We start from the raw sequence: 24,196 nt of genomic DNA on the forward strand, positions 1-24,196 counted from the left end.
TGTTGCACTTGCATTTTGGTCTGTGACTGCAAAATAAAAATTATTATTATTATTATTATTATTATTATTATTATTATTATTATTTATGAGTTATTTTGATTCAATTACTTTTTCTAATCATAGTAACTATCTTTTTTTCTTGTATCTGAACAGAGGCTTTTCTTTTTCTCCTTAGGTCTTTCTTAAACAATCTGTTATCCTGAGATAACAATTTCCAAATTCTTTTTAATCTCTTATTTGTTAAAGAGAAAATGAGAGGTTGAAGTAAGGGACCACTACAATATCTACATTTTACTGAGTATTGCAAATGCAACACTGGCAAAATCAGGGGCTCTTTACTCACATCTTTCATCGTGAAACAACAGCAAGGCTACCATCTCCGTTGGATAGAGTTCAGAGGTCCATAGAGCAACACAGTGATCTGTGAATGACCCAAGATAATCAGCAATGGAGCTTCCACAAATGCATGTATGGATCCACTGAAGTTATGTGGTACTTTTTATAGCATATGTTTAAACTGCTAACTTGTGTCCCTAAGTCCTAATTATAATTCAGAATAATTATTTCATTTTGAATATTACAGTTATGGTTTCACCACATTTTCAGTATTCCTTGAAAAAAGTATTCACTTAGCTTTTATTTAATTTCAGTGGTAATATTATGTAACCAAATATCTCTGAGCAGCAATTTGACAAAACCCTATTCATTGTATGATTGGCTAAGGTAGCCACATGATTCATTCAAGAAAGCAGATAAATGATGCTTAACCCAGGAGAAATAATTATCCTAGGAAAATACAATAGTTGCAGAAGTGATTTTTGGAAGAACTCTATGTGAGATTCAACCCTAGCAAACTTGCTGATTTAATTCATAAGTCCCCCAATGTACTTGAAAAATATTTAATCTCCCTTAGTAAAATAGTATATTTTTGTCTCTCATTTTGGCTTTAAAAATCACCCTTCACATCTAGATATCATGATGATCATATCATGAGGATGGGATAAACATTTATCAAGTCTCCATGAAATAACATTCAAATTGCATCAAGTGTCCCCTATATCTACCATCCCAAGCAACTGGTATTTAGGACTTGGGCCAAAAAAAAGACAACACTATCTAAGTAGAGCTAAGAGAGGGGCTGAAGGAAGTATCCAACCATTTAAAATTGCAGCAGCATATGCATAATCTGTAATATTTCAAGTAGTCATTGGTTTAAAGAAAATAAAAGTAGTATTTGCTCAAAGAAGTGTAATTGTAACAAAAATATTGTGCTTATTTAAAAAACAAACAAACCTAGAAATAAATATGGGTCATTGTGAGAAGAGCACTATTACTTTTATTGCCAAAAATACATACATATTCATCTTAAGAAACATCAAGTGAGAAATAAATATTTGTTTCAAATAAAAGAAGTTAGAAGTAACACATTAGCAATGCCTATTTTCATTGTTTTAATAAGCATCAAAAAGTTAATATCAAGTATTAATAAAAGATTTAATCTTAGATTTTGTATATATGAACATGTACATTTGCTTCTTTTAAATATTATAAATATTTAATAATTTATAAAGTTTATGAATTAATATGTGATAAAACAATCACAATCTTTTCAGATTTTTAACATATTTGAAAAGAGAAAAGGGAAAGATGCTGAATATATAACCAATGCAGGAAGATGCAAAATCTTCCTCTTTTAGATCATTGTTTATTTCACTGTTGTAAATTTATCAGTTAAGTTTATGATAATAATATCCACAACCTCCAATATAGTATGCATAGAAAGGTTGTTGGCATAGTAGAGTGAAGATTGTTCTGCTTACATCTGTACAACCTTTTAAGCTACTACAAAGTAATTTAAAAGGGATACTTGCTACTATATAATGATCTTTCTTAATTAGTTACATTATCAATCTATAAGTATTTTGTTCACAAGCAAGAAATTATAGATGTGAATAATTATATAAATGTGTATGGGTGCTTTTCTTTAGAAATTATGCTTAAGATGTAAAGATGCTTTACTAACCTGTAGCGGTCTTTGTTTATCACTATTTTTAGGAGATTTCAGCCCACTTGTCTGTTGTTGTAGGAGCAGCTGCCTGGCTGCCTGCAATGCCTGAAAGTTAAGACAAAATGAAAATAAATAAAAGTTAAAGCATTTTGTCGAAAATGTTTCAGTAGCAATTTGCCTAATGCAAAAAGCAAAACTGCCTTTTCCTATGTAAATAAAAATGTATCTTCTTTAAACACAGCAACAAAAATCCATAGATAGTATGTATATCAGATTTTAAGAAACAAGCATATATCTGCAACAAATTCTCAACGAAATAGCATTAATTTGTATAAAGTGCTTGCAGAGGAAAAATCATAAACCACATCAATAGCCTCATCTCCACAAGAACTTGTCTGTAAGTAAAATGCTCACACCCTTGTAAATCATCACTCAATTTGCATTTTCACTTTACAATGTTAAGTAAAAGCTATAGACTTCAAGTAATACTGGAAACTGTAATTAAATTTGACAAATCAACATCAGATTATCTTGAACGTGAATTAATAAGGACATTCATTGAAGATTAAAAACTGTTTTTGATACTTACAATTCAAAAAGAAATCTCTCATTTGACAAAATAAAGTGGAGTTTTAATGCCAAATAAAATAAGTGGCTTTCATTTGCATTCTCACTAAACTCTGAAATCAGTACTTAAATGATCAGATTGGCTTCTGTAGGTGATAGTATAGTAATCAAAATATAGTATTTAAACTTGTTCATTTAAATTAAGTAAAGTAAAACTTGAACAACAGAATTATACGGAGCTATGCCAGTTACTAGAAAAAGTATTAACTTTAAACAAATGTAGCTGTTACAACTTTAGAATTCCAAAATATTAAACTATATAAACTATTAAGTTTTTTCTACAAAGTACTAGGACACAGAGAGCAATTCAGAATTCAAATATATTATTAGTAGAATTGTATTCACTCTAAAAATTGTCACCAAACTGATAAAGAGTGGTAGTTTTGCTTAGCCACAAATGAGATGATTTTAAGGTAGTTTCCAGTATCCATGACAACAGTTGCTTTGACAAGATGTGCATATGGCATTACACTGCCAGCTGGTGTGAACAATGTTTGAACTACTGCATTGAGATGCTGAGCAAACAGAAAAAGTTGCCACGTCTTAACCCTCGGGAAAGCAGTCGTCCCCTGATCAATTATGAAAAGACAGAGAGAAGGCTGCTACAGTCTGGTTCCATGCAAGTTTTTGAAAAAACAAGAAGACACAACAAACCAAAGTAAACAAGCTACACTACATGCTCTATCACAGCTCCTAAGAACATGGATTTGTCACCTTGTAAAAGGCATTAATACCAGACTGAAAAATGTAACTCCTTTCAGTATAGCTGCAACATTACCACAACATTCTGTTTTTGTTTTTTTATGATTCCCAGGTAATTATAGATTAGCAAGGCAACCAAACTAAAAAGCCATAAATTGAATTCTATATATTGTACCAATTTTTACTTACATCTAAATACCATTTATTTCCTAGAAATATTTTGTTAACAAAACAAAGGAAAGAAAAGATAGACAGCTCCCTTTGACTTGTGAGCCTATATAGTACCATTATCTTCTGAGTTATATTAGTCAATTATTTTAGCAATTATTTATTAAATTGAATTAGTTGAAATTATATTGTCATTGGTGTATTCATAATTTGCAACTGTAACTTAGATCTGTTTTTAAGTTTCTCAGAATCAAAATCTGCTAATATAGTCCAAACATTATATTTATATTATATGAGCTAATTAATGTTACTGATAATGCATATGAAATTCTATGTTTGGATTACAATTGACATGGGAAGTGTGTGGGCATTTGTTTTAGAAAAGAATACCGGTAATAAAAATATGCATTCCCAAATTGGATTTTCAGGGAACTTATCTAGCAGTACTAGTTTGTCTGTAGGCTATTAACAGATTGCAGATTTCTTATCAAATTTCTGCAAAAATATGAATCTTTATAAAATATAATGGAGACATCCATAGAAGACATATCATAAGAACACCAGAATATGAACTGCCCTTCTGAAAAGTCAGATACTTTTATTGGAGACAGAGTTCACACTTCTGTATACCATCACCTTGAAGAAAGAAAATTTCCACCCATTATAAAACATGATGAGGCTTATAAAAAGTGAAAATGGGAAACGGTGGCACACGCATAAAAGGGAAATTGTCATAAAGCAAGTACATTTCTACTACCTATACTGTCATGATTGTACCTGAAGACAGCAGGGATCCTTTGGCATGCTATACGTTTGCTCAGTTATAAGATATTACAAAACTATTTTCAAACTAGGAAAGATTGCTGTTCTGATTTGTTATGGATCTGTGGTTTAAATGAGCAATAAATCAGAGCAGCTTTTAAAAGTATTTTTACAATAGTTTAAATGATTGTAATATATAATTTAATTGACTAAAGAGACAGATATTATGATAGAATAAATCATTAAGAATTCAGAAATAAGCAAATAAAAGCACAGGTATTTAGAATATCAAAGTTTACTCAGATTTTGGTTATGTATTTTTGCAAATCATTGTTAAAATATATGTGTGTGAATTAACATTTTTAGTGCCTAATAAAGTTAGTAACAAAATACAAACAAATGGAATCATCTAAAGCTGTGATATGAGACATACTTATCAGGGAAAATACTTCTCTGATGTGGGTGAGGCTTGTTCTTGAGAAGATGTAGCTTATACTGTATCAATTTGTCAATTATATGAATCTGTATGATTTTTAAAATTTGAGTTATGTCTATATACACAAGCACATTTTTCATGTGCTCCAATTCTTTCTTTTTAGGAATAATGTATACAGCTTTTTAAAAAACAAATTAGTGAAGTTTCTACTTAACATATACAGATTATTTTCTTCTTTTTAAAGATATGTTTTCTCATTTCCTTTTTTCTAAATGGAAACAGATGTCATTTATATTGTTTTGTTAAAAACAGGAATGTTTAACCTATCAGCCTGTTGCATTTGAGATTTAAAATGAAAAATGACATCTATGGTCATTAATATCTTCAATGTATAAACAGCACAGCATGACACATTCTTGAGAGCTGAAGGCTACAAAATCTCTCTGAAACATAAATAACAAAGCACTCAGAATCATATTTGATGTTGATATTCATCTCTGCTGCCTGGGCTTCTTATGAAAATAGATGCAGCCCAAATGGATCTCCTATAATTGGTTTCAGATAGCGGGGTCAGAAGAAATACGATACAAGAAACTATTACATGGAACAGGCGAAACAGGAATGTTTATACAAGCAGTACTCTGTTAAACTGACAATGGGCGTGCACTTTGCAGATAACCAGAAAGGGGGGAAAACGTGTCACAAAAGATTATTTTTATTCTCTATTTTGTTATGAAATATTTATCTTTTACTAGTTTACGTAAAAATAAGCTCATTTAGCAATAATGGTATACGATATCTCAAACCATTTGGAAACATTGACCAATATATTATCGAATTCATAATTTGTGCAAATGGAAAATTACCCCCCAAAATCTAATAACAGTCTTACTTAATTCAAGGAGGGAATTTAAAAAAAAACCAAATTAGAGATGGGGTGGGATGGGAATGAATTTTGTACTGTAAATATGCAAAAATTATGTTTTGACAATAAGCTTTAATTTCCATCTAATAAACAGTAGCTAAAAGTAGGAAGCTTGGTGAATATTTAAAATCTTCTAGAAGAGACATATATCTGGAGAAACTACTGGAGCTAATTTCCAACTAAGTTTACACCTGGCATACTCTGGTTCAATCACTACATAGAAATAAAAGCAAGCAGATTCCATTCAGCTAGTAAAAAATATTACTTGATACTTATTTATTAAACAACAAACATTAAAACAGTTAACTTGCAAAAACAGATGAAAGGGGGAGGTTTGGCAGGTTGAGCCTTCCATTAGAAACCCCGCCAAAGTAGTTTATTGGGGAACGTGATTAATGACATATTACTGGGGTGGGAAGTTCAATTTTGTAACTTTGTAACCTTTGGGAGGGAACTTCAGTCTTTCAAAATTTTCACTTTTGATCGTGCCGATACTTTGTAGCCAATAAATATGTTCTTTAAGGAAACCTCTTGCCTTGGAGTTCTGTTTTTACTGGTCTCATCTATCGGAACCATGACATTAAACCAAGACTCCAATTCATTTTAAAACGTGGGGTCCTGAACCCCGGTCGCCTACCTAAACTTTTGGTAGGACGACACAGACTCAGGGAAGACATCGAGATGGAAAAGAAGGGGGAATCGGCTGCTAGCCTCAGCATGATGGTGGCGGATAGAATGCAGGCTACAGCTCAGGCAGAGAATGCAGCCCCTGCAGCCAGAGTGAGACCAAAAGCCCAGGAGATCCCACTGGAGAGGTTGATGAAGCTGGAAGGAACACTAACCCTTGGAGGGATTTGGCGATCAGATGCTACCCTGCCGTGGAGAAGCACAGTTAAAGTAGCGGAAGCTGAATTCCCATTGATCTCGTCCCACGGATCTTGTTCGCTGGTGCTGAGAAAGAGGAAGCAGCCAGCTTCTTGGGATGAATCAGGGGAATGGGGGTACCTGACTGCCATCCACAGTCATTCCATCAAACGCTTCAGAGAGAAGTTTGATTGACACAAGATGGGGAAATAAAGCCGATTATCCGCTAGGTAATCTCCAGTGGAAAAGAGGACAGGCGTCCCCAAGACCGTCCACCGCTGCAGCAAAGCCCCAGTCCCATAGTGATGGCTCATGCTGCCTTCCTGCTGCCTAGAACAGCTTTAACATCAAGCCCAGTGCGCTGGCAGAGCCATGACTGTTATCAACACCCTGCCAGCCCTGCCCGTTACTGATGCTATGCCAGCCCTGACCATTATCAACACAATGCCAGTCCAGGACCCCAGCAAAGGGCTAACCCTAACCCCAATGCCAATGGCCAGGCATACAGCAAGCTTACTGAGGGAAGCGACTTGTGGACCCGCACCCAATCAAGCCCATGTTTGATAGGAATCCCAAGAAACTGTCCTTTTTCCTGAATCAAATGTGAGTTCACATGAACCTTTATGCCCATGCTTACCCAGACGAGGAATAGTTGATGTTGTGGCAGCGAATGTAGAAGGGGAAGAAGCCGAATGGATGACTGGCCTGCACAATGAGCAGGCACCAGAGCTATGGTAATGTGGGAAAGAAATAGAATAACATAGAATAAAGAAGAATAAAGTAAAATAATAATAATAATAATGAAAAATCACTAAAAGCAAAAATCATGTGTCTGCATAATCTCTGAAAAGAAAGCTGTGTTAACAAAAGCTGTATTAACAGTACATGAATGACCTGATGCATATTTAGAAACATTGTATAAAAGTAAAAACTGCCTTCATTGTATTCCCATGAGAAATGGAGCTAACGTGTGAGAAACTATCTGAATGTTACACAAAAGTAGATTCCATATACAATGTAAGATTCCATCTATGCTTCCTTTGTTCCTGAGAAAAAGAAACCTATAAAGCTTTAGTTTAGACCCTCCCCCTTGTTCAGAAATTTGCTGATTGTTAAGTCACTTCTGAACCTTTTTGCGCAAAAATAAAATCTCTCTTTCACCTTCGGAATTTCGTAAAAGCCCTTTATTTTTTTAAGGCTTTATTTTTCCACAAGATTTATGGCGACTTCTCCGCCGGGACATTTTTAAGGGCTTTTAAGAAAAAGAATTTAACCTTCCAAGACGGATTGCCCTGGTGCCCCCCCCCTCTCCTAAACGACGACAGCTCCAAAGCCGGCTTCGTAGCTTTTGACTATGAGGAGACTTCGACGGGAGGAAAGGGAATTAACCCATCAGGAAGCATTCCAGTCTGAGGATCCATGAGGGTGACAGACAGATCTTAAATCAACAAAGGAGTCTGGAAAACGCCTGCAGGCAAGTATTGTAAAACAGGGGAAACCTGATCCCTTTTGGATCGGAAGAAGGGATTGATCACCCCTTAGAAGGCAAAGGTGGCGTCCTTAAGCCTTCAATAGGCAGGATTGTGTGGGAGGTTAAACCATTGTAGCTCATGCTGAGTGATCAATATAGTGTATTAGAGAAATGGGTGGGAAAAAGTCAAAGGAGAGCGTTGACCAGACGCCACTCCAGTGCATGTTAAAGAATTTCAAAAAGGGTTTTTCTAGGGATTATGGAGATCCAAAACCAAATCCAGCCATGTTAAAAAGATTCTGTGAATCTGAGTGGACTGCCCTGGGCGTAGGGTGGCCAAAAATGGGATCGGCGAATCCCGAACTCGTTGCACGGGTTCATCAAATTGTGACTGGAAATGGTTATTGGGACCAGTATCCCTACATTGACCAATGGAAAATCAACATTGCAGAAAAACCGAGATGGTTAGCAAAATGTCAGATAGAGTGTGCAAAGATATATTTGGCAAGCCAAAAAGCCAAGCCTCAAACAAAAGCTAAGATTTTCAGCCAGGAAGATAGGGAGGAAATTGCCAGACCACCCCCCTACGTTCCTAGAAGAGAAGAATAAATCAGCAAATTCCACTCCCTCTGCCTGAAAGAGAAGCCCAATTTCAGCCAGAAGCCGGTGAGGAAGGAAAATTAGCAACAGCTGGATCCCTTCAAGAAACAGATAAAAGCTTGAATAACTTTGAAAGTGAAACCTCAGTTTCTAGCTGCACCAGGAGCAAGTTAGAAATAAAAACAGAAGAAAATATAGCCCCTCTAAGAGAGGTGTTGGTTCCTGGACCAGATAACACTAATATTTCAATGCTTCAATATGTTCCGTAACTGTGACAGGGAGGAGGAACGCAAATCAGATCAAAAAGAAAAAAAGGAAAGTTGAAATGTTAGCCGTGGCATTGGGAGGAACATGCCTATGACCCAATCAGTGTGCCATCTGTAAACAAGAAGGACACTGGCAAAGGGAGTGCCTCCAGAGGAATGGCCAGCCCAAGGGACAATCTCGCCAGTATGGAAGAGGAAGAGGATTTAGAGGGAATTTCCAGAGAGGCTTCAGAAAGAGCTTCAAAGGAAGAGGGCATCCAGTTTATCCCAATCAGACAGAGGAAAGAGAAGAAAACATGATCGGTTTAGCTGACATGGAATGGGAAGACTGAAGAGGACAGGGTTCTATCGCCCCACCCCCAGAGCCCATTGTTAAAATACGGGTGGGAGGACAGGTTGTCCCAATGCTAGTTGACACGGGAGCCACCAGATCTGCCCTAAATAAATCTATTGGCAAGCAATCAAATCCTTGTGGTAGCCGTATATTTAAAAATTCGCCAACGTGCTTTAGTCAAGCCCTAGCCCAAGATCTTGCTTATCTGAAGTTAGTCAGACAAGAGGATTGTTGCCTTCAATACGTCGATGATGTCTTAGTAACTGGCCAAAGCAGGGAGGATTGCTTTGAAAACACATCCAGACTGCTCCAATTGTTACAAGACTGTGGTTATAGAGCATCCAAAAAGAAAGCACAATTAATTCAAGAGACTGTAATGTATTTAGGCTATGAACTTTCACAAGGACAGAGAACTTTGGGCCCCCAGAGAAAGCAAGCTGTGTTACAGATTCCCATCCCACAAACAAAACAGGAAGTTAGAGACTTTTGGGGAATTACAGGCTTCTGTAGAATTTGGATTCCTAACTTCGCTCTCACAGCTAAACCATTGTACCAAGCTTTAAGGGGACCAGAAAAAGAACCTGTCAGAATCCAATTATATTTCATCTTTAATTATCAAATATAGAAACTCCCAATTCTGCCATCTTTGCATTCTGCCATAAGAGGGAGAGAAGGGGGAGAACAAAGGGGCTTTATGGCCCTCACTTCCTTTCAGTACACTTCAAAGAGCTGAATGCTGAATGTGTGTTTATTGTAACCCCGAAGCGTTAGCATACCAAAGGAGTGTATTTGCCTTTCATGTAGTTATCTGAAGTCCCCATCCAGACGGAAGAAAGAAGAAAGGGGATGGAATTGTGATACTTGAAACTATCACTGGAAGGGGGGTTGATTGGGTGGGACTACTGGGGAACCCCTTAAAACCTTGAATGGAAGAGCTTGAACCCCAAGTCCTGTCTAGCATGCCTGCAACCATTTTCTCTTAATAAAGGATTCCTGTTGGAAGAATTATTCCAAGAGTTCTGTCTTCTTAAGATGCAAAGTGGGGTGGGTCCTTACATTAGACAGGACTTGCAAAATTAATCCACCTGGAAGGGAGACCCTTGCCGGGGGATTTTGCAAAAAATTTACCATGTCAGACAATGGAGAAAGAGAGGGGGAAAACTCCCTGGAAAGAGAGCCGCTGACCGAGTTGGAACCTTGCCAGATGTTTGGGATCTGAGAGGTCAGATTCCTCAGGAGAAGAAGTGGTGGAGACACAGGACCACAAGCCTCGCTGGTCGATGAACGTTGGAAAGAAAAGTGAGTGGAGAAAGGAATCAAGAAAGGTGACCCTGAGACGGGGGACCAAGCAACCAGAATGGAAGCAGGAGATGGAGAAATCCCTGCACGCAAGTGAAGAGGGAGGAAGCTGTATGCCGTACTCAGACTGGATCCTAGAGAGAGCTATTGACCTGATGAAGAGAACTCTCAGCTCCCTAGGAGAGGAGATTCCTGAGCCCTACGGCCGCCCCAGTTCCTGGAGCCACAAAGGGAGAGACACCAAGGGGGACGTGGAACCTGCAACCCCAGGGACATCTACTGATCCAGGAGCCCCCACCCCCTACCGGACCACAGATGGCAATCTGGACGGAAATACTACCACCCACAACGGAGGCACCGATCCATTCCAAGACGTCCACCGTTGGAGGTGAAATTCAAAGGGGAGCCAACACGCTTGGGGTTTTTCCTAACCCAAGTACTCAGCTACATGGAGGAATATGGGCAGGACATTCCCAGCGACAAAGCCCGCATCCGGATCGTGCAATCTGCCTGGATGGACCAGCTGCGGATTGGGTAGTGAACTTGCATGACCCCTCCAATGCCCCAGAAATCAGTAACTTCAACCGTTTCATGTCCTCTTGAGAAGACGATTTGAAGACCCCCTGGCTGATCGCAAAGCCCGTGAAAGGATAACAACGATGAGGCAAGGCAAACGCCCAGTGGCCGAGTATACACAAGAATTCCGGGCCATTGCCAGCAAACTGAATTGGCCAAAAGACATCCTCCTTGGCCATTTCAAAGACGGACTAAACTATGATCTATATGATGCTTGCCTGCCCCGAGGGGACCCACATCGACTTGAGGAATGGTACGTCTTGGCAGAGGAAGCAGAGATCGACATATTGAAGAGGCACCGCCGAAGAAAACAATGGAGCCGCCCCCGCCTGAGCTGACACACCAACCGGTGAAATCATCGGATACAGCCAAGAAGCAAATGGGGTGTTTCAAGTGCGGAAGAGAAGGGCATTGAGCTGTAGAATGCCGCTCAAAGGCCCCCCAGCACAACCCAGACAGATCCCCAATCAACAAACCCAGAGAGTATTCAGCTAAGCCAAAAGAAACAGCCATGAGAATGATGGAAATTGCAGAAACCCCCACCTCTGCTCACCAAGGGGAAAGAACTCCAGCCTACACCACAGGGCCGGTGGATGCCTCAGATGACAGCTCGGAGGGCGAACCCCTGGTAAGTGGATGCATCACACCCATCTTCAAAACAGTGACTATATTAATCCCCCCCATGCCCGAAGCTGTGAAGGTGAAAGCCTTAATAGACTCTGGCTGCACCCGCTGCCTCATTAGCCCAACACTAGTGGGGAATCTGGGCATCCCATCCAGGAGACTGGAACAACCAATCTCATTTGGCCAGCTAGATGGATCCATAGCAGGGGGGGTGCCAGCTACCCTAGCCACTCTGCCAATACACCTCTCCCTGGGCAACCATGAAGAGGACTTAACGTTTGTGGTGACCCCAGGTATGGAATGCCCAATGATTCTAGGGATGGAATGGTTGAAAAAATGGAACCCCTGGGTAAATTGGAGGACGACAGAAATCAAAGTTCCCGAAGGGGGACCCTATGGACTTAAAACCCCAAGGGAGGCTACCAGAATCAAGAATAGAAAAAGCATCCATAGGAGAGGAAAAAAGATTAACAGAAATACCAGAGGAATATAGGGACCTTGCTGAATTCTTCAGTGAGGAGAGGGCGAATGAGCTTCCCCCCCACCGACCCACAGACTGTACCATTGAATTCAAGCCTGGGGCAAAACTCCCGAAGCCAGATTATACTCCATGAGCCCAAAGGAGAAGGAGGAAATGGAAAGATTTATTAAAAAAAAACCTGAGAGAGGTTTCATTGAGCCAGCCAAGCCTAAAGTGGCTGCCCCGGTCCTTTTTAGAGAGAAGAAGGATGGCTCTTTACGTTTATGCGTGGATTATAGGGCCCTGAATACAATCAGTGAAAGCAACCTATACCCGCTGCCCCTCATGAAAGACATGCTGTCACACCTATCGAAAGGGAAAATTTTTTCTAAACTAGACCTAAGGGAAGCTTACTATCGCGTGAGAATCAAGGAAGGGGACGAATGGAAGACTGCATTTAACTGCCCCATGGGGTGCTATCAATTCAAAGTCTTGCCATTTGGATTACAAGGGGGGCCTGCAGTCTTTATGCAATTAATCAATGACGTTCTAAGGGAGCACCTATTTAAGGGGGTCCTTGTTTACTTGGACGACATTCTTATCTTTACTGAAACAAAAGAAGAACACGTCAAACTTGTCAGAGCGGTTTTAAAGAAGCTGCGAGCCGCTCACCTATATGACAAACTCTCAAAATGCGAATTACACCAGGAAAGGATAGACTACCTAGGCTATCGCATATCCCCACAGGGCATTGAAATGGACCCGGAGAAGGTCAAAGCAGTACTAGATTGGGCACCACCCCGCACAAGAAAGCAACTACAAAGTTTCCTGGGCTTTGCAAATTTTACCGCCAATTCATCCCCTCATTTGCACAGATAGCCCTGCCCCTCACTAACTTACTAAAAATGAAGGGAACATCCTCAGTAAAACCTAGCCAGCCACTAACATGGACAATGGAGTGCCAAGCAGCGTTTGAGAGACTAAAGAGACTTTTTTCTGCCGAACCAGTACTAAGGCACCCAGACATGGAAAAGCCCTTCATAATACAGGCAGATGCAAGTGATGTGGCAGTGGGGGCTGTGCTATTACAAGAAAATGATGATGCAGTATTGCAACCCTGTGCATATACATCCACGAAACTCACGGAAACAGAACAGCGCTGGCCCGTATGGGAGAAGGAGGCTTATGGGATACGTTGGGCATTACTCACGTGGCGACAGTTCCTGGAAGGCAACAACATCCCCTTCCAGGTGTGGACTGATCACAAAAATTTAGAAGCCCTGAAAACTTCTAGGAAACTCAATCCCAAACAAGTCCGCTGGTCCCAGCATTTTCACCAATTCCAATTTAAGCTCAAACATTTACCAGGAAGAAAGAACTTCCTGGCAGATGCACTATCTCGCATGCCCCAATATAACAGCGCACGAACCACAGACTCTAGAACAATAATGGCAGAATCACAACTGGCAGCGCCAGTAACCACAAGAACCCAAGCCAAAATAAAACCACAACTGGACAGCCAAACTGGGATTGAATTCAGAAAAAGTTTGGAAAAAGATGAATGGTTCCAGAAAAACAAACATGTGTGCACAATGAAAGACGGGTTGCCTTGGGTAGGGGAAAAGTTATATATACCAACAACTCAAAGACTAACTTTCATGCACCTTTGCCATGACACAAAATCAGCAGGGCATTTTGGATTTGTAAAAACTTTACACTTAATTAAACGGCAATTTTGGTGGCCATCAATAAAAAAGGACATAGAAAGTTATGTTGCCAGCTGCCCAACCTGTGCATCAGCAAAGAGGTTGCAAGGGAAATCGCCAGGGCTATTACAACCAGTGGCAAGTCCCTCAGCCCCCTGGAGGGAAATAGCCATGGATTTTATAGTGGAATTGACAGAAAGCAATGGGAATACTGTTATCTGGACAGTCACGGACCTATTTTCCAAACAGGTGCACTTTATCCCTTGCCAAAAAATTCCCACTGCAAAGGCCTTAGCAAAACTTTTTATCCAGCACATTTACAGATTGCACGGGGCACCCCAACGCATCATCTCTGATAGGGGAGTGCAATTTACGTCTGCATTTTGGAAGGAATTTTTATCCCTCTTAGGGACCACTCAGGGATTGACATCTAGCCACCACCCTCAAGGAGATGGACAAGCGGAACGCTGCCAGTCGGTACTTGAGCAATATTTGAGATGTTTTTTAAATTTCCAACAGAGTGATTGGACGGACTTACTTCCTTTTGCAGAAGTTGCCTACAATAATGCAGTCCACTCCAGCACAGGCTACACTCCTTTTCAAATAGCCAACGGTCAAAGTTTCAACCCTATGCCAGAGTTAACCCCAAAAGAACCAACGATCCCTTCACTGAAAGAATGGATGGAAAACCTACAAAACACCTGGCCAATAGTCAGAAAATCACTAGATGAAGCTAGGCGGGCATACAAAGCACAAGCCGATAAAAAAAGGGTTGAGCCTACACCAGTCATTATAGGAGAAATGGTGTACTTATCTACAAAATACCTAAAGTCCCTACAGCCTGTAAAAAACTTGGACCAAAATATATAGGACCTTTTCCAATTAAAAGAATCATAAATCCAGTAACAGTAGAATTAGAATTACCCAAAAACCTCAGGCAAATACACCCAATTTTTCATTGCAGCTTGCTGAAAAGAGAGCATCAGTCACATCTACGGCCAAAAATCCCCCCACCACCACCTCCACTCATGGTGGAGGGTGAACAACACTTCGAAATAAAGGAAATCCTTGATTCTAGGAGATATCATGGAGCAACTCAGTACCTAGTTGCCTGGAAACACCTCCCTCCCTCACAAAATGAGTGGGTCCATAAACGTCATGTCAGAGCCCCGAAGCTATTGAAGAAGTTTCACACAGAGTATCCTAACAAGCCTGACTAAATTTTATACTTGTGTTTTCTTTCAGGTGGATCTCTCTTATTGTTAAGAGGGGCCGGATGTCAGAATCCAATTATATTTCATCTTTAATTATCAAATATAGAAACTCCCAATTCTGCCATCTTTGGATTCTGCCATAAGAGGGAGAGAAGGGGGAGAACAAAGGGGCTTTATGGCCCTCACTTCCTTCAGTACACTTCAAAGAGCTGAATGCTGAATGTGTGTTTATTGTAACCTCGAAGCGTTAGCATACCAAAGGAGGGTATTTGCCTTTCATGTAGTTATCTGAAGTCCCCATCCAGACGGAAGAAAGAAGAAAGGGGGTGGAATTGTGATACTTGAAACTATCACTGGAAGGGGGGTTGATTGGGTGGGACTACTGGGGAACCCCTTAAAACCTTGAATGGAAGAGCTTGAACCCCAAGTCCTGTCTAGCATGCCTGCAACCATTTTCTCTTAATAAAGGATTCCTGTTGGAAGAATTATTCCAAGAGTTCTGTCTTCTTAAGATGCAAAGTGGGGTGGGTCCTTACAGAACCTCTGTTGTGGCAAGAGGAACAAACCCAAGCAATGAGACAATTGTAACAGGCTCTCACCACAGCCCCCGCCCTAGGACTACCTGATATATCTAAGCCCTTTTCACTTTATGTGGATGTAAGACAAAATGTAGCTTTAGGGGTCCTTACCCAAAAACAGGGAAATTGGAACCGCCCTGTCGCTTATCTGTCAAAACACCTGGACATTTCTTCACAAGGCTGGCCCCAATGTTTAAAAATCCTAGCAGCAGTTATGCTATTACTGCAGGAGGCAAACAAGTTAACCTTTTCAGCTCCAGTGACTGTTTATACATTGATAATAAAGGACATTTATGGATAAGTAATCAATGAATGCATAAAATACAGGCTCTTTTATTAGAAAATCCACAAGTTACACTGCAACAATGTTCAACTTTAAACCCAGCAACTCTAATGCCAATTCCTGATTCAACCAAACCTGTTCATGACTTCATGCAAACAATAGAACTACAATATTCTTGCAGACCTGACCTTACAGACCAACCCTTGCATAATCCAGACTATCAATGGTTTACTGATGGTTCTAGCTTTATGGATAAAGGATGTAGATACTCTGGTTACGCAATAGTTTCTCAAACTTCTACTGTTGAATCAGCACAGTTGCCTAGTCAAGCCAGTTCACAGTTTGCAGAATTATATGCCTTGACCCGTGCATTAGAAGTAGCAGCGGGAAGGACTTTAAATGTATATACAGATAGTAAATATGCATTTTTAACAATACATGCACATGCGGCTATCTACAAAGAGAGAGGATATTTGGATTCCACAGGCAAAGTTATCCAATATGCAACTTTGATTAAAAGACTTATCAAGGCAGCACAATTGCCATCCAAAGTTGCAATCATCCATTGTCCTGGACATCAAAAAGACTCAAGCCTTATTACCCAGGGCAATAGGAAGGCAGACAAAGAAGCAAAAAGACTTGCATTAGAAGGTCCCCCTCTCCAATCAGATGTCACAAGGTTCATGTATCTAGACACTTACTTAGAACAACTTGATCCTACATATACGAGGGAGGAAACTCAAAAATTACAACAAGATGTACAAGCCAAACTAGTTAAAGGCTGGTACACTTTACCTGATGGACGCATTGCTGTTCCTTTGGCACTTGCTCGCCCACTTATTTTTCAGGCACACAAGCAACATCATTTGGGAAAAACTGCATTATTACAGCAACTTGAACGATTTTTTTATATTCCATTTGCTTCTTCGCTAATAGCAGATGTTTGTTCTCAATGTACCATTTGTGCCCAAACCAATGCACGCCAAGGACCAGTAATACCACCTGGCAGACAACCAATCGCTTTTTTTCCTATGGACTATGTTGTTGTTGATTTTACTGACATGCCTAGAAGTAAGAAATATGTAGCATTGTTAGTAATAATTGATACCTATTCAGGATGGATTGAAGCATTTCCAACTGTAAATAAGAAAGCTATACAGGTTGCCAGAATATTTCTTAAAGAAATTATTCCTAGATTTGGTTGCCCTTCTAGGATTTCATCAGATAATGGCCCTGAATTTGTACACCAAATCAATCAGGCTTTAGCCCAAGCATTAGGAATTAAGTGGAGATTTCATTGTGCTTTCCGCCCTCAATCGGCTGCTAGAGTGGAAAGATCCCATAGAACAATTAAAACACTTATTACCAAATTTTGTTTGGAAACTCATCTACACTGGCCAGATGTTTTGCCTATGGTTTTGTATGCAATCAGACTGGCCCCCCGCACTAAATTACAACTTAGTCCTTATGAGCTCATGTTTGGCCGTCCTCCTTGCCTGTTTAAACCTGACAGTCAAGGATGGCCCGATTTGGCACATAAGGGGGGAGTAGATCAACAGAAATTGTTACATCAGTTACAGCTTCATAATTTGGCCGTTTCAAAATTGCGCCATTATATGATGGAACAACAACCCCCTCCAGTAGTTACAGCAACACATGGGTTCAAGCCTGGAGATAGGGTGTGGGTAAAGCACTGGAAATCAGATCCCTTGAGCCCAAGATGGAAAGGACCGTATACTGTTGTCATGTGTTCTCCTTTGGCAGTGAAAACCCTGGAAGGAAAATCTTGGATCCATTGGAGTAGAGTGAAAGCAGCTGCACCTGCAGATCCGGTGACCTACAAGGTAGACAAGACTGACAAGCCTTTGGTGTTGAAATTTACAAGAAATACAGCAACGGGTTCCCAAGACACGGTGTGATCAACAACCTTGCTGAGACACCCCAGGAAGCTGTCTCTCTACGCACGGTGGAAGATATGAGGAGTCTACAGCTCGTAATATTTGTTAATTATTTAATATGCACACACATTCCTACACAAATCAGTACAATGGCTACACGAGAGGTCATAATGCAGAAACCCTCTAATAAAGAATTATTGAGTAGCACACACCAAGAAAGAGCAGAAACACAGGGAAACCAAGGTTGTCAAAACTGTATCAAAACTACAAAACAAGGAAACCAGATAACCAAGACTTTGATTTACCATACAGTTAAACCAGAAGGGTGCCAAGATAGTTCTCCTGACTCTTGTACATACAATAGAACTACATATAAAGTTTGTAGAAAAGGTGTCCAATATCAGTGTTATAACCCGAAGTCTGATCCTGATAGTTGGGCCTTACAAATCAAAACACATAGAACAAGAACTAGCTATAAGGACCAGGCACTCTTAGGGATCTCCCAATGGAAATCCAATCCACACTCCAGTTTTAGCGTCACCTTTAATGTTTGCAAAGCAGCTAATTATTAGACTCCAACATATGGTTGCAGAGGGATCGGTAATATTCACAACTTTATCCCAAAACATAAGTACTTGTGCCCACCAGATGGATGTGCGGTCAAATGTAAGTGGTGGTCATGTGTTAAGTGGCATACCCAAGACCCAAAAGAGATAGACCACATCTTGTTTGAAAAGAATGAAACAAAAGCAAATTCCTATGGAACGGATAACTGTAATTTGGTGACTCTCACAGTCAAGAATGGCAGTTGCTTCCTAGAACAAAATAAGTGGGAAAGTAAGAAATGGATGTTTGGGATAGGAATAGATACAAATGGCTATGACCCAATGTCAGAAATAGAAGTCAAAATTATAACTGCAACCAAAAAAAACCAGAACAAAAATCATTATTTTGGTCATATTATGAGGAAATGGAGAACCTACATATTCCTGAAGTACCTAGACATGTAACGAATACCTTTGTTAAGTTAGCAGAAGACATTGCCCATACTTTAGGCGTGTCTAACTGTTTTGTGTGTGGTGGAACAAACATGGGAGAAAGGTGGCCATGGGAAGCACAAGAGTTAAATTATACCAAGGTACTAGAAATGTCTAAAAATAATAATTTAACCTATACAAGTGGGAAAGATGGTGATTGGGGTCTCACTTCCAACTTGGTAGGACATGTATGTTACTCAAGAAACAAAACAGAATTTTGTGTAGCAGTAGGTGACCTCCTATGCACAGGGACATGGGAAAATGGTAAATGGTGGTCTAGAACCAATGAGACCACTGCTATGGATCTTGGAATTAACAAGGCTGCTATGACTATGAAGGTTTGTAGGCCTGCAAGTTTTGTTAATTCTAGGATGTATTTTAATTCCTTGCTTGATCCCCTGTCTTATAGCCATGATTCGGAGGATCTCAGAAAGTACAGCCCAATTAACAGCAAAACATGAAACAATGTTAGCCTATGGGAATATAAAATGGTACCTTCAGGAGATCCGGAATCAGAGGTAGAATAATGGAAGTTTAAGCTGGAAAACTTCCAAAAGGGGGGAGTAATGTGGGAAAGAAATAGAATAACATAGAATAAAGAAGAATAAAGTAAAATAATAATAATAATAATGAAAAATCACTAAAAGCAAAAATCATGTGTCTGCATAATCTCTGAAAAGAAAGCTGTGTTAACAAAAGCTGTATTAACAGTACGTGAATGACCTAATGCATATTTAGAAACATTGTATAAAAATAAAAACTTCCTTCATTGTATTCCCATGAGAAATGGAGCTAACGTGTGAGAAACTATCTGAATGTTACACAAAGTAGATTCCATATACAATGTAAGATTCCATCTATGCTTCCTTTGTTCTGAGAGAAAGAAACCTATAAAGCTTTAGTTTAGACCCTCCCCCTTGTTCAGAAATTTGCTGATTGTTAAGTCACTTCTGAACCTTTTTGCGCAAAAATAAAATCTCTCTTTCACCTTCGGAATTTCGTAAAAGCCCTTTATTTTTTTAAGGCTTTATTTTTCCACAAGAATGGGACATCAATCTGTGTATGTGGGGACTGAGAGCCAGATTCAAAGATGAATCCCAAGCCCAAGCTGAAAAGGACATCCACAATTTGAAGCAGAGGGGCTGGCCAGCAAAAGAATATGTAAGGGAATGCTGGACAGATCAGGCAGTGGTCTGAACGATCACTGATTCACCACTTCAAGGCCGGTTTGGACTGTGATTTATTCCAAGTGTGCACCTACAGAGGGATTCCTGACCAGCTTCATGCATGGTACCACCTGGCTATAAACATTTTGACATTTACCTTATATAACTACAAACCACATTCAAAACCACAATGTCCAGTTCCTCTGACTCTGGTCAGGTTCTTAATTGTTTTCTCCACATTGGGTTTTTCTTCATTCTGGGCCCATAACCTGTTGTTTAAACATCTGACAATGGTTTGTTAAAAGAACTGTGGTTTAATATACAATATGAAACAACAATATTCAGGGAGCATCCTGAATACAAGATAGTCAGTTATATTCAAATGGCTGAATTGAGCAAGCAGGTTCCAACTGCTACTCTTCTCAGACACAGTCTCTTAAAGGGATACTACCCCCAAATACTCTGCTGACTCTTTCTTTATATATCACTTCTGCCGGTCAGCTACTAAATCATAATTACTTTGACACTCCTCCCATTTAAAGCTGAATGGCTGCTAGTCTGAATGCCTTCACTCAATTTTGATGCTTATCTGAACTCAAAGGCTTCATTAATATATCAGCCAAATTATTTTCAGAGGGGCAATGCTTTAACTCTATTAGTTTATTCTTTACTGCCTCTCTTACACTGCAATATTTGATATCTATATGCAGTGCTTTTTTTGTAGAAAAAAAAAAAAGGTGCCGGAACTCACACATGTCATACAACCTGCCTTGCCTACCCTACAAGGTTCCATCCAAAAAAGGTGCTGGAACTCCGTTCTGGGCGTTCTATGACAAAAAAAGCCCTGTCTATGTGTTTACTCCTGCTTCCGATGTGTCCTCCTGTTGCCATTGTTATGTATGCAACATTATCTTCCCATACTGGTATAGACCCTTTTTTGTCAATATTTACATCTTTTAGTAGTTGTACCAAGTTAACTCCAAACCTCTGACAATGCTATAAATCCAGCTTCTGTAGTTGAAAGTGCCACGGAGGATTGTTCTCTAGATTTCCAATTACATTGCCAGCAAATAATATTACAAAGCCTGTGTTTGATTTTCTATCATTCATATCATTTGCCCAGTCACTATCTACATAGCATTGTATTGATAGGTTATTAGATGGTCTTATAACCCTAGATCCATTATTCCTTTTAAATATCGTAATATCCTTTTTATCCCTATCCAGTGTTGTTGTTTTGGTGCTGATGTGTGTCTACTCAAAATGCTAACTACATTGGTTATATCAGGTTGTATCCACTGGGATAAATATAATAAACTACTGATCACTGATTGATATTTCTCTTTATCATATTCTGTGTCATTTTTATCTCCAAATTATTCTGGAAGCCTAAAATCATAGGAGTAGATACATTGTTACATTCAAGCATGTCATGCTTCTCCAATAGCTATTTTATCTTTTTTGTTTGGCTTATTATAAATCCTCCATTTTTTAGTTTTTGTATCTCTACACCCAGGTAGTACTTTATCTCTCCTAGGCTTTTTAATTTAAACGTCTTTTCCAGTTGTCTGGCAAAAGAGTGGGCCTGTAAATGATGTTTTGTAACTACACATATATCATCTACATAGGCCAACAGCAAGCATTCTACACCCTCACATAGCACAGTGTATAAACAGGGATCTGTTTTATTGCTTTTAAATCCTAATTTCTTTAGAGCAGTATCTAGGCACTGATTCCTGTTCCTAGATGACTGTTTTAACCCATAGATGGCTTTTTTCAATTTGTATATGTATCCAGGTTGCTTTGTTTCATAGCCTGGAGCTTGTGTCATATATATCTTCTCTTCCAATTCACCATTTAAATATGGAGTGGAGATATCATAATGTTATATGACATAATCACGTGTAGCAGCTAAAGGTAATGCTAGCCTTATTGTTTCACTCTTAACTGTTGGTGCAAACATCTCATCATAATGAACATTTTTTCTTTGTGTGAATCCCTGTGCTACCAGTCTTGCCTTTTTCTGCAGTTCATTATTTTGTAACACGTTCTTTTTATATACCCACTTACATCCCCTGGCCTTTTTTCCTTCTGGTAGTCTCCTGGGCAAGAACACTTGATGTCCATACATAGATTCCATTTCCCTGTCCAGGGCTTCTTTCCATTTTTTTTGTCTGTTTTCGGTAAGGACATCATTTCTTGGTCATTGTGAGGTTCATAACGCACTTTATATACTCTAATCTCACTTGCCTTGCATCTATCAGGGGGTACTCCTTTATTAATTCATTCCAACCTCCTTGGTAACACCTGTTCCTATGCTTCTATGTCTTTACTTTTCATGTCAAGTCTTTCCTCCTTTATGTTTACAGTTTCTGACCTGCTACCCATTTCCTCTGATGATGGGTCTTCTGTAGCTTCTCCTCCCTGAGATCTATTACTATGTGATGGAATAAACACTTCTGTGTTGGCATGTACACTATCCTATTTACTATGCTCTGCAAAGCTGGCAGAACATGAAATCATAACTTTCTGAGTTTCATCAGTAAACCTATATCCCTTGAATCATGGCTCATATTCTATAAACCTCAGTTTTCTTGTCTTCTTCTGTTCTTTCTTTCTAGTGCTCTTAGGATTATGTACCCAGGCATAACTACCAAAAGTTCTTAGGTAAGCCAATGAGCGTTTCTTACCGTATAACAAAAAATATGGAGTTTCGTTCACAGCCGAATTCCATAATCTATTTATTAAATAGTAAGCCATTTTTATGGCTTCTCCCCAGTACCCTGTACTCCTGCCTGCATCTGTAAGTAGTGAGTCCTTCATTATCTGTAATATGCCATTCCTCCTTTCAGCTACTCCGTTTTCAGCTGGTTTATATAGGTTTGTTCGTATATGTTTAATATCTAGACTCCTAATCCAACGTAAAAAATTGTTGGACATAAATTCTGCTCCCCTGTCTGCAGTTGGCATACTTACTGCCATATCTGCATTCTACAAATGTCACCCATTGTTTAATTGTTGCAATCTCTGTTTTGTGTTTGAGTAAATAACAAAATCCATATCTGGCATAATCATCTACAACAGGGGTGTCAAACTGCCGGCCCATGGGCCAGACGCATCAGGTGGAAGCCGCGCCCACCCCATTGCCAGCAATGGCAAAACCAGCTTGATATGTTGCGTGACGTCGTGTGATGTCGCGAGTTTGACATGCCTGATCTACAATTACCAGAGCATACCTTGCTCCTCCAATAGATGGTGCCATGGGACCTATTAAGTCAGCATGTACTAAAACTTTGTTTTTCTTAAGCTTTTCTTTTTTCAGCGTCCCGAGGCTCACGTGATCCTCTTTTTTTTTAATTGAAAATTTTTAGGTTTTACAAAAAGAAAAGATTCCCCTCCCCCACACCCTCCCACCCGTCCCCTACCCTCCCCCAATCTTCCCAGAGCTGAATACAGGCTTAATTAAAAAATTTTTAAAAGAATCTTGAAATACTTATAAACCATAAACAAATCTAAATACGTTAATTAAACAAATTATAAAATAATTAACAACAATATATAAAAAATACAAGAAGAAAGAAAAGAAAAAACAGAAAAAGAAAAAAAAATAAAAAGAAAAGAAAATATCTAAGAAATATCTTAAACTTTAATTATAAATTATTCAAAAACTAAGTAATATTTTTTTATATCCAACTTATATTGTATGAAATCTATCCATCTTTTCCATACCAGAAGATACTTCTCCTGCGATTGATCTTTCAAGAAAGCCAAAATCTTTGCCATTTCCGCCAAATAAGAAACTTTAAAAAACCACTCTTGCAATGTAGGCAAAGATTCCTTCTTCCAACATTGCCCTACTAACAACCTGGCCGCTGTAATTAAATTTAACATCAATATAATCTCTTTACTGTCACAATCAGAAACAATACCTAACAAAAACAATTGTTGGGTAAATTTTATCCTTCTTCTGAAAATTCTTTGAATATTCCACCATATTTTAATCCAAAAAGCTTTTATATTTTTACATAACCACCAGATATGGTAATAAGTAGCATCCAAACATCCACATCTCCACCATTTAGGCTGCAAGTCAGGATACATACGAGACATTTTTTGTGGATCAAGGTGCCATCTGTAAAACATTTTATAAAAGTTTTCCCTTAAATTTTGGGCTTGTGTAAATTTGACATTC

At 39.2% G+C, this 24,196-nt stretch overlaps 1 protein-coding gene across 2 annotated transcripts in view; it reads right to left on the bottom strand.

Annotated features, from left to right (window-relative positions):
• Positions 1 to 265: 265 nt before the first annotated feature.
• The window catches only part of LOC120318357 (forkhead box protein P2-like), a 138,423-nt gene continuing 114,492 nt past the window's right edge, over positions 266 to 24,196 (bottom strand). For both annotated transcript variants that reach the window (XM_039365842.1, XM_039365841.1), the window contains exons 3-4: positions 2,024 to 2,113; positions 266 to 421 (exon numbers count right to left, since the gene is read on the bottom strand). In XM_039365842.1, the coding sequence (XP_039221776.1) occupies positions 371 to 421; positions 2,024 to 2,113 (141 nt within the window). In that variant the 3' untranslated portion in view covers positions 266 to 370. The remainder of the gene's footprint in view (positions 422 to 2,023; positions 2,114 to 24,196) is intronic.

This window comes from Crotalus tigris, unplaced genomic scaffold (genome assembly GCF_016545835.1).
Source record: "Crotalus tigris isolate CLP2741 ecotype Arizona unplaced genomic scaffold, ASM1654583v1 scf7180000020199.3292806832:711173, whole genome shotgun sequence".
NCBI lineage: Eukaryota > Metazoa > Chordata > Lepidosauria > Squamata > Viperidae > Crotalus > Crotalus tigris.